The sequence below is a fragment of the Sinocyclocheilus anshuiensis genome, unplaced genomic scaffold (genome assembly GCF_001515605.1).
Source record: "Sinocyclocheilus anshuiensis isolate Anshui unplaced genomic scaffold, SAMN03320099.WGS_v1.1 scaffold160, whole genome shotgun sequence".
Lineage (NCBI taxonomy): Eukaryota > Metazoa > Chordata > Actinopteri > Cypriniformes > Cyprinidae > Sinocyclocheilus > Sinocyclocheilus anshuiensis.
The window spans coordinates 301,535-313,037 of NW_015554119.1; the positions used below are offsets into that span (position 1 = coordinate 301,535).

An 11,503-nucleotide genomic window follows, 5' to 3' on the forward strand; every position below is an offset into this window, starting at 1 on the left:
AAATGTAGTTTCTTTGTTATTGGCATTCTGTTTTCTCATGAATTATGCATACTATACTAAGGTACTGTGGGAAAAATGCTTACAATTGTTTATAAAATTCTTTTAGGACTGAATACACCACTCTTGCCTTCACCTGCATCTCTCACAGGAAGCGGGCGGTCGTTCAGTTTTCAACTCCATTCAGATTCTTAGAGTAAGTGTGCATTCACTATTTTACAGATGTTACTTTCATTTTATTTATTTGCTGTATGGTAAACTATGTTTGCTATGTGGTAATTGTGTTCTTTGTTTCGATAAATTAGTACTAGTATCAGTGAACATCATAATAATGTTAATAATGTAGTTTGTGTAAACAGCATGCTTGCTTTTTTATTTCAGATGTGAGAATAACAGTGTAAAAGAACCTGTTGCAAAGAGAGCCAAAGCAAAGCAGCCCACTTGGTCATGGAAATGGAGATTCCTGCCTGCACAAGAACCTGGACCACAGCTAAGACCATGTGAAGCACACACTCCCATGAGTTATTTTATGTGATAGTTATATGTATTCTAAATAAACTACAAACAAAAAATATATAAATTTCTTTTTTCCTCACATTCTTTCTTGTAGCAATTCCCTCTCAGTCACACACCTGACAGCTCATTATGCAGGCCTTTGTCTTCTCAGGTGTGAATCACAGCATTATGCATGATCATTCACGCCTCCTCGCATATACCTTTTCTACACAAAAAGTGTCTTAGAAAATTTAAATCAATATATTGTTTTCTGTGAATGAGTGAGTAAGATGATTTTCACATAATTTTGAAGCAAAAACTCTAGACTTCAAGATCCAGTTCTCAAAAGTCTTGTGATCAAATGTTCTGTATGTGTTTTATGGCCATATTTCAGTGACTTTAAAATTGTAGTTTTTCACTAAGCATGCATAAACGTTTTCTCAAAAACACAATCACGTACATACATGCTGCTCACACAGTATTGTAGCCCAGTTTATGCTGATTACGGTGTTATTTAACTTAGACATTCAAATGTTTGTAAGCAACTGAAAAATGCACAAATGTCAGGGCATGTCAAAACTTTTCCAGGCCCCAAAACACCCTCGGACCCCAGAGGGTTAACCCAAAACCTGCTTTAAAACTCCTCAGCCTCTATTTTCAAAGTACACAGCTGTAATTGCAGTGTGAATGTGTTTGAGGGTTACGTAAGTTTTCATCTGAAAATCTGTATGCATTTTGGCTGTTCATTTTACATGACAATGCCTTTTTGGCGACCTGAAAACTAAACTTTTGTAAACCGTTTTCAGAGTTTTTGAAAATATGACAAAAACAAAAATTTGTGAAAATGGTAACGTCACGCATATGCGTATTACATGTTCAGTGTATAGATTTGTGCAGTGTGTAGATGTTCTTAAACCATGGCCACGTTCACACAGTAGCAGAATACAGTTGTCAGTCCTGTGTTTGAGTCCTCGAGCTGCTCCCATCAGTTCTGTTTTACGTGCGACTCAAATGCTCCACTTCCCACCCAAATATAAAAGCTACTGCCGGTTAATGAAGATTAGACAGGTCAAAACATTAATAGACTCTACAGCAGGGTTCCTCAATAGGCGGCCTGCGGGCCATATCCGGCCCGTGAGAGAAAAAAGTTTGGCCCGCGCCAATTTCAAATAATGTGGCATGAAAATTCAAACACAGCATCAGAAAGCTACATTAACTTACATCGTGTCTACAACGGACGCGAGCGGCGCGGAGTGACGCAATAAAATACAATAGAACTCGTTATAATCAGTGATGCTGTCTTGGATGCGGCGCAACACGACAAATCCCCGACAGTAAACTGCTGACTCGTTCTATTTATAATGTACTGACACAACGTTCAAATGATTTGCAATGCTTTGTCGCATCTAGTGTAGATACGATGTGACGGCAAAAACATTGCGAGTATGTAGAAAAGAAAAGTCGACACGGAAAATAGATGATTGAAATGTGAATGGACTGAACAGTTTTGAGTGAGTGAGTGACTGATATCTTTATGGAATACACGTGTTGGTTTGCAGAGTTCACAGTTTTAACGTACAAGTTTGCTTTAATTTATTTTCAAGATCTGAGGTAAAATATCTATTGTTGCTTTCACTATGGCTATAAAGATAACGCAAAATAATATTCAAACTCGCATTAGATACTTTCAACATTTGTATAAAGCACATAATCATTACCTGAGATATGGTTACTGGTAAGAAATACAGGCTTGACTCCCATTGCACGTTCATACAGACAGTATTCGAGACGCTACTCTAAGATGCTGTTTGAACGGGACATTTTGAGACTTACACCTGTAATTAAATGTTGCTGTCAATCCCTAAAACTGACTGTGTGAATGTCGTCCATGTCTGAGCCTAAGCTTTTCGAAATCCAGTCAACGACTGATCCCCATTCTACTTTTTTGCTTTGATAATCCACTGCACTTGGATGTATGTCACAATACAGCAGAATATATTTTGCTACATCGGTTTCGTTGTGAATTTAAAAGACCGTTTCTGAATGTTCTTCCAGGTGGCTCCTACCTCCTCCAAACAGCATGGTGTGAATGTCGGTGTCAATGCATCAGCCACGCCCTTTCAGCAAGCTAGTGGTTATGGATCACATGGATACAGCACTGGTAATGCATTTTCTTACGTCCATGCAACATTTAAAATGCAGAAACTTTTCGGATGCTTTTTACAACTCAATCTGCCTAGAATTTGTCTACCCGTTTGCTGAAGTATTAGAAAAACACTCTAGTAACTTCTAGGTCTTGTAACCATCTTGTTCCTCTTGGCTGAGTTTTTAAGCCATGTATAACTAAACTAGCTCAGTCACCTCTAAACCCTGTGTTGGCCAAATCTCTTCTTTTTCTTGTCTGTGAAGTTGAAGCATGAGACAATCAATCATGGTATTACCCATAGTGCTGCATTTTGGAAGATGTTTGGTTTTCAAAACCAGATGACGTTCACAATCACAACTGTACTGCATGGAGTTTTGTTTTGTGTCGCTATGTTTTAAACATTGATTCTGCTTGTGGGGTAGTTTTAACAATTGAGGATTGTACTATTGACTTGGAGTGTCCTGGATATCAACCTGCAGCCTCAGGAATATGGCCAACTTTGCACATTTTATAAACGTATGATGGACATTTGGACAATCATCTACTGTTATATAGTGAATCCCATCTGTAACATTTAAACTATCTGAGGTTTGTGCACAGATAGGCTTAAGTAAGCACTTCAGAGTGCTGCCGATGGGTGGGTCTCTGTGGAACCAGTGATTTAAGGAGAATGAGGTGGGAGGGAGGTCGCTTGGTTAAGGATGGTGGGTTCACGTATGCTTTCCACACGCTGCTTGCTTTTAATTTTCCACCACTTTTGTTTTACCCTTCCATCCCTTTGCTCTTACGCTCTCATTCCATCTTCATGTAAATTCTTTGTTGTCCTTATTTTTCTTCATTTTCTTCTGCAAATTCTTCCATATTAACTTTTCATACCATCTTTTCCATAACTTCCATTCTTTCATTGATATTTTCCAGCTTCATCTTCTCCAGTCCTAATGTTGTTTTTGCAGTCTTTTTATTTCCATCGCTTTTGTTTATAAATGTCTTTCACCTTCTTGTCTTGTTCTCGTCAATTTTCTTAAATCACCAGTATTCTTTTCTGATAGGCCCCTCCCCCAGCTTGCAGTGTCTTTGCCCCCATCCCTATGCCCTGCCCCTTCACTCCTCCTCCTCCTCCCCGCCCCCCGGCCCTGCCTGGTGTGTGTCTAATGCTGTGGGGCTGTGGCTGTGTGTGTCTGACCGTTTGCAGGCTATGAGGATTTGGGCCAGGCTTCGGCAGGGAGTGGGGATTTCTGTAAGGGTGGCTACGGCACCGCAGTTGCCGCAGCCGCCGCTGCTGCCGCCGCCGCCGCTGCTTCTGCCCAAAACAAGCCCGTCAGCTCTGTCACCGGGCCCGGAGTGGGTGAGTGCAGCCTCACGCTAAAACCCCCATTTTCCTTTTTCCTCCTCCCTTTTCTTTCTTAAGCTCTCTCTCTCTCTCCCCTCATTTGCTCCTAACTTACTACTGGTCAAGCTTGATGAAGCCATCACATACCGCCTGGTCTCAGATGGAAGGAGATCAGGAAACGGTGTTTCACTAGGAAGGGTGGAGGACATGAAAGTCTCTCTTTCCTTGGGTAGAACATCAGGGTTGTTACTCCTGTGACTGAACACCAATATGGTGACAGTCTTTAAAACGTTCAAAAAGGGATTCTTAATGGATGCAATCCATTAATGCAGCCAACTGCCCAAAAAGTGCTTCGATTAGTGGAATAATTTTGAATGGCTTTTTTTTCCCCCTCCAGTATTTTAAGGTATTTGAGTTCTGGTCAGCAATTTTTTGTTTCCCTGAAATTAGACTAGTGTTTACTGTTAGTTCGAATGAGAGCAGTGGTGGTCTCTTAGTTTTTATCTTGTCTTCTCAAAGAAAATGCTTTATGCATCATATTTTGTTAAAGGGGTCATATGATGCGATTTCAATTTTTCCTTTCTCTTTGGAGTGTTACAAGCTCTTGGTGCATAAGCCCGGGGTCGTCACATGTGCTTGCTGCTCCTTCGTCGGGTCCGCCGGCTGCGCCGTTCTCGACCCCGCCAACTCTGCTCTCTCTCGCCCGGCCTCGGCTCACTCTAGCCTGGCCTCAGCTCACGCTAAGCCGGGGCTTCCGCGGGTTTTAATGTTTTTGTCTCGTCGCTTGTGGCGTAACATTTCCTTCTCACGCTTGAGGTATTCGGCCAATCACAACGCACTGGATAGCTGGCCAATCACAGCACACCTCGCTTTTTCAGACCGATGAGCTTTGTAAAAATCGACGCGTTTCAAAAAGGCGGGGCATAGAGGAGAAACAATAATGTACAGTATGTGGAAAATAATGTTTTTTTTTTTTTACTTTAAACCGCATAAACACATTTCATTACACCAAATACACAAAATAATGTTCTTTTTAGCAGCATCATATGACCCCTTTAATAGGTTTTTCATCTTGTGAACATTTCGGCAGCTTGATGATCTGGACTACATTTGTGTTTTGTGTTATACACTACTTATGGCATTCTGCGTTCAAATTGGGGGTTTTTTTGTGTATGTGCTCCTTTTTCTTATTTTAAATTGCATATATTGGTCAAAAATATGATTTGCTTAAACCAAGTTCCAAGTTAGATTCATTTGAAACCATTATTGTGACTAAAACAAAGTTTTAATATACACTTAATTCCTCTATAAAGCCCATATTTGGTATCTGCTTTTAAATAGTGTCTTGTGGTTATTGCAGAGAGCATTGCTTTCTAATGTATCAAAGTATTATTATCATCATCATTAATATATGCTCAAGGGAATTTACCCCATCCTCAATGACTCTTCAGTGATTTTCTTCAGTCATTTTGCTGTTTCTTCAGCCACTTAAGAGCACTTAACTCTTTTGGGGGTTAGTTCAGTTATTAGTTTTAAGTGTTGTTTTTATCATTATTGCTTGTGTACCATTTTGTGCCTCATGCAAATTGCACAAGTGTTGTCTGTGTGTGGATTTTCTTTTAATTTTTAGTTTTTGCCTCTGATTAGCCTTGAAATTACCCTACTCTTGTTCACCATTCTATGGCAAAATGTGGAGCCACAGATGAGCAATTTTTACATGCAACAATCTTCCCAGAAAGCCTATTAGAGGAACACATTTCTACGCTTCTGTCTTTAAATATGCATTCCTCATTTCATTTACTGGATTTATCAGTGTCATACTTCTAATCCTATGCGGGTCCGTCTGTCTCAAGCTAAGTGATGTTTTACTGCTTTCAGCAATCATCTTTTTTTCTTTTTGTTTTACTTTTCTGCTTTAGGTGTCTCTGTGACATCAAGCAACACTGGAGTCCCTGACATTTCAGGGTCTGTTTACACAAAGACGCAGGTGAGCATGCTCATCAAATTGATAAGTTTTTCTTTAATTAACTTGGTCACCAAAAGTGTCTCAATCTGATCACCACAGTCTTTTGAGAAGCAGGGTTTCCACACCGGAACCCCCAGTGCTTCCTTCAGTTTGCCCTCAGCACTTGGGAGTGGTGGCCCTATCAACCCTACGGCTGCGGCGGGTTACGCTCCAGCCCCTTACATGCACATCTTGACCCCCCATCAGCAGCCCCACTCTCAGATGCTCCACCACCACCTGCAGCAGGACGGACAGGTAAGCTTGCACCATCACATTTGGTTTTGTATTGGTGACCTGCATATAGACCCGTCAGGTTCAGGAAATAAAAAGCTTGTTCTTTCATTTTACAACTTCAACTTAAATAAATAAATATTATTAAAAATGTTGTAAAACAGAAGAAGCTTTTTATAATAATAATAATAATAATAATAATTGTAGTATTATTGTTGTTGGATGTTTTCCCCTTCCAAAGCTAATTTTGTTTAGCCAAAGCTTGATCAAAGCCAAATTAATGTTTATGAATTAGAAGACTTTTGTTTTTAAACGAATGTATTACTCTTCCAAATTAAAGCTTGATTTAGAATGCTTTAAGTTTTTATTTGATATTGTTTTATTCATTGTTTATTATTATCATTGCTAGAATTACTATTATTATTTTATATAATTATAAATTATTATAATTATATTTTCCCCCTTCCAAACCAACGCTTGTCATTTTGTTTCATATAGAATAGTTTAAAAAATGACTTAATTTTTAAGATTTTTTTTTCCCCCTTCCAGAACTCAATATAAAAGTACAATTTTTAATATGAAATACTTTATATACATTTCCATTCTCTCAGAGTGGCTCTGGGCAACGCAGTCAGAATGCCTCCATTCAACAGAAGTCACAGATCAACAAGTCAGGATACAACAGCTACAACTGGGGAGGCAATTAATACCCTGTCCTGCCCCATCTGGTGTTCCAAAGGCTGGATTAGTGGAATTAGTGGAACCTCCTCAGAAATCTCCCCCTTTTCTCTGTCCTCCACGGCACTCACTCGCCGCTCTTTGCACTCTTTGCACCCAGTACCAGCCCCATTCCACTGGTGGCACTGTCCTTAGAGAGATACAGCACTGTAAGGCGCCGCTTGAAGAAGGGGCACGGGGGGCGGAAGTCTTAATGGGGAGCGTGATCTCGTCAATATATGGATAGTTACTTAGGCCTTCATGATTGGAGTATTGAGTATTTGGAGTTTGTATTGTGTTCAAAATACATAAAAGCCCCAAACCCCCTTTTTTTCTGTAATATGTAACATAGATCTGTTTTCTAAAAGGACAAATGTTTAGTTTTTCTCCTCTTCTTTTTCTTTTTACTATTGGATAAAATGAATAAAATGAAAATGTTAGAGGGAGAGAGGGCATTTTTTCTTTTTTTTTCTTCCTCTTGTTTATTTCCCTCCTTTCCCTCCTTTGCTTGATCAGCACCTGCAATCCAAATGTACATGCACCTCCTCTGTTTCTCCCCCTGCAGTGAGTACCAAATTTTATTTTGGGAAAAGATATCACTCTAAATCGGCTAGAGCAGTTGTGAGGTTTATTTTTTACCAAATATAAACGTATATGAAAAAAAATAAATGTATAGCTGCGTTCACAGGCTTCGGATCTGTACCGTGTATGTGCATGTGTGTGCGTTTGGGTTTATTTTGTGTGTGTGTGTGTGCGCGTGTGTGTGCGCGTGTGCGTGTGTGTGTGTGTGTGTGAATGAATTGCATCGTCAGGGTGGCCAGTGTATGAATGCTGTACTTAAAGACTTATAGGCTTCAATGTGTATTCCTTTTAATTGCTTTATTGGAGCCTTATTGTACTCCTCCAGGTGTGAGAAGTGCACTGGTCACCTTAAACTTTAGACTTATTTTCTGCAATCCTTTTTTTGTTGTTGTTGTTGTCCTCATTAACCACCCTTGCTGTAGCAGGGAGACTGGATTACGTTAAGGCATGACTTTTGATCTGTTTTGCCATAAGCGGGAAGTTTTTCATTTGCGATTTGATTGAGGTTACCGTTTTCTTGGGCCACCCTGTGTGTTTTTCCACAGCCTTTGTCCTCCTGTCATACCTGCAGTCATTCTCCCCCTCAAACACGCCACCTTCTGTCCCCAAATATATTCTTTTAGTAATATGATTATTAGGAAAGTGCTGATGGACAGAATTGTATTTTTTTTTTTTTCTTTTTTGTCAGTGACTTTCTTTTTGTACTGTGCGTTTTAAAAAGATTTAAATGGATAAACTTGTCTTGTACATATAAAAACACAAGTACTGTAGTCTGTTTGTTTGATGGCTTTTTTTCCTCCTCTCTTGAGTCCTTACACACAGACTTGTTAGCATTTTTTTGTTTCATAATGTTTTTTATTTTGTAAAAAAATATATAAATATTAAGTAAATAAACAAGAAAAAGACATTTTCATAATTTTGATGTGAATGTCTTTTTTAAGAAAACTATGATTGTGTGCCTTTTAACTGAAGTGTGCTTCTTTGTCTTTTAGTTTTAGGCCTTTTAAATGTTGCTTTGCAAACAAACAAAAGGGGCCAAAATCTTTTGAACCCAACATGAGATGGCTAGTTGGCAAAGATCTTTAAAAAAAAAAAAAAAGTATTTTCAGCATGCATCTTGAAATGTCAATTTATTGTTGTACATAAAAAGGATGTCTTGCCAAAGTGATTGTTAAAAGTGTTGATTGGGTTATTTTTTCCCCTTCCAAAGCTAATTTTGTTTAGCCAAAGCTTGATCAAAGCCAAATTAATGTTTATGAATTAGAAGACTTTTGTTTTTAAACGAATGTATTACTCTTCCAAATTAAAGCTTGATTTAGAATGCTTTAAGTTTTTATTTGATATTGTTTTATTCATTGTTTATTATTATCATTGCTAGAATTACTATTATTATTTTATATAATTATAAATTATTATAATTATATTTTCCCCCTCCCAAACCAACGCTTGTCATTTTGTTTCATATAGAATAGTTTAAAAAATGACTTAATTTTTAAGATTTTTTTTTCCCCCTTCCAGAACTCAATATAAAAGTACAATTTTTAATATGAAATACTTTATATACATTTCCATTCTCTCAGAGTGGCTCTGGGCAACGCAGTCAGAATGCCTCCATTCAACAGAAGTCACAGATCAACAAGTCAGGATACAACAGCTACAACTGGGGAGGCAATTAATACCCTGTCCTGCCCCATCTGGTGTTCCAAAGGCTGGATTAGTGGAACCATACCTTTCTCCTCAGAAATCTCCCCCTTTTCTCTGTCCTCCACGGCACTCACTCGCCGCTCTTTGCACGGTCACCCTGCAGTACCAGCCCCATTCCACTGGTGGCACTGTCCTTAGAGAGATACAGCACTGTAAGGCGCCGCTTGAAGAAGGGGCACGGGGGGCGGAAGTCTTAATGGGGAGCGTGATCTCGTCAATATATGGATAGTTACTTAGGCCTTCATGATTGGAGTATTGAGTATTTGGAGTTTGTATTGTGTTCAAAATACATAAAAGCCCCAAACCCCCTTTTTTTCTGTAATATGTAACATAGATCTGTTTTCTAAAAGGACAAATGTTTAGTTTTTCTCCTCTTCTTTTTCTTTTTACTATTGGATAAAATGAAAAAGAGAGGTATGTTAGAGGGAGAGAGGGCATTTTTTCTTTTTTTTTCTTCCTCTTGTTTATTTCCCTCCTTTCTGCTTCTTGCTTGATCAGCACCTGCAATCCAAATGTACATGCACCTCCTCTGTTTCTCCCCCTGCAGTGAGTACCAAATTTTATTTTGGGAAAAGATATCACTCTAAATCGGCTAGAGCAGTTGTGAGGTTTATTTTTTACCAAATATAAACGTATATGAAAAAAAATAAATGTATAGCTGCGTTCACAGGCTTCGGATCTGTACCGTGTATGTGCATGTGTGTGCGTTTGGGTTTATTTTGTGTGTGTGTGTGTGCGCGTGTGTGTGCGCGTGTGCGTGTGTGTGTGTGTGTGTGAATGAATTGCATCGTCAGGGTGGCCAGTGTATGAATGCTGTACTTAAAGACTTATAGGCTTCAATGTGTATTCCTTTTAATTGCTTTATTGGAGCCTTATTGTACTCCTCCAGGTGTGAGAAGTGCACTGGTCACCTTAAACTTTAGACTTATTTTCTGCAATCCTTTTTTTGTTGTTGTTGTTGTCCTCATTAACCACCCTTGCTGTAGCAGGGAGACTGGATTACGTTAAGGCATGACTTTTGATCTGTTTTGCCATAAGCGGGAAGTTTTTCATTTGCGATTTGATTGAGGTTACCGTTTTCTTGGGCCACCCTGTGTGTTTTTCCACAGCCTTTGTCCTCCTGTCATACCTGCAGTCATTCTCCCCCTCAAACACGCCACCTTCTGTCCCCAAATATATTCTTTTAGTAATATGATTATTAGGAAAGTGCTGATGGACAGAATTGTATTTTTTTTTTTTTCTTTTTTGTCAGTGACTTTCTTTTTGTACTGTGCGTTTTAAAAAGATTTAAATGGATAAACTTGTCTTGTACATATAAAAACACAAGTACTGTAGTCTGTTTGTTTGATGGCTTTTTTTCCTCCTCTCTTGAGTCCTTACACACAGACTTGTTAGCATTTTTTTGTTTCATAATGTTTTTTATTTTGTAAAAAAATATATAAATATTAAGTAAATAAACAAGAAAAAGACATTTTCATCATTTTTGGATGTGAATGTCTTTTTTAAAGAAAAGTGTTTGTGTGCCTTTTAACTGCTTCTAAGTCTGCTTCTTTGTCTTCGAGTTTTAAAGTTTTAGGCCTTTTAAATGTTGCATTGCAAACCGTAAACAAAAGTATCCAAATTCTTTTAAACCCAACATGAGATGGCCAGTTGACAGATCATTTTAAAATGCCAAGTTTATGGGTTACTTGTCAATTCATTATTTAAAAAAAAAAAAGAGCCTTTTTCAACAAGCATCTTAAGGTGTCAAATTATTACACACAAAACTGATGTTTGCAGAAGTGAGCATTAAAAATGTCAATTGGGGATTCATATATATATTCATATGTGTGTGTATATATATATATTCATATGTGTGTGTATATATATATATATATATTCATGTGTGTATATATATATATATATTCATATGTGTGTGTATATATATATATATTCATATGTGTGTGTATATATATATATATTCATATGTGTGTGTATATATATATATATATATTCATATGTGTGTGTATATATATATATATATATATATTCATATGTGTGTGTATGTGTATATATGTTCATATGTGTAACCTGCCACTTCTGCACATTTAGACAAACATAACATACAGACAAAAGAAATGGAACACAATGTTTCACAGGATGCTTCTTAAAAACATTAATTTCTTAAAACTCAAAACAAAAAAACAAATCACTATAATTCTGTAAATGTATATTCTGTGAAAGCAACAAAAAATGGCTTCACATTGCCGCTGATACAAAACAATCTGCCTCACACACACAAACCCAGAACACAAGG

The 11,503-nt window shown here is 37.9% G+C and overlaps 1 protein-coding gene and 1 pseudogene across 7 annotated transcripts in view; both read left to right on the forward strand.

Moving 5' to 3' along the window:
* The window catches only part of LOC107669979 (ubiquitin-associated protein 2-like), a 40,757-nt gene extending 30,475 nt beyond the window's left edge, over nucleotides 1–10,282 (forward strand). For 4 of the 7 annotated variants that reach the window (XM_016462411.1, XM_016462413.1, XM_016462415.1 and 1 more), the window contains 6 exons: nucleotides 2,548–2,653; nucleotides 3,831–3,983; nucleotides 5,888–5,955; nucleotides 6,034–6,228; nucleotides 6,816–6,943; nucleotides 9,212–10,282. In XM_016462411.1, the coding sequence (XP_016317897.1) occupies nucleotides 2,548–2,653; nucleotides 3,831–3,983; nucleotides 5,888–5,955; nucleotides 6,034–6,228; nucleotides 6,816–6,911 (618 nt within the window). In that variant the 3' untranslated portion in view covers nucleotides 6,912–6,943; nucleotides 9,212–10,282. The remainder of the gene's footprint in view (nucleotides 1–2,547; nucleotides 2,654–3,830; nucleotides 3,984–5,887; nucleotides 5,956–6,033; nucleotides 6,229–6,815; nucleotides 6,944–9,211) is intronic. The other 3 variants (XM_016462416.1, XM_016462418.1, XM_016462414.1) reach the window with 2 other exon arrangements.
* The window catches only part of LOC107669935 (interferon-induced very large GTPase 1-like), a 9,275-nt pseudogene continuing 7,380 nt past the window's right edge, over nucleotides 9,609–11,503 (forward strand).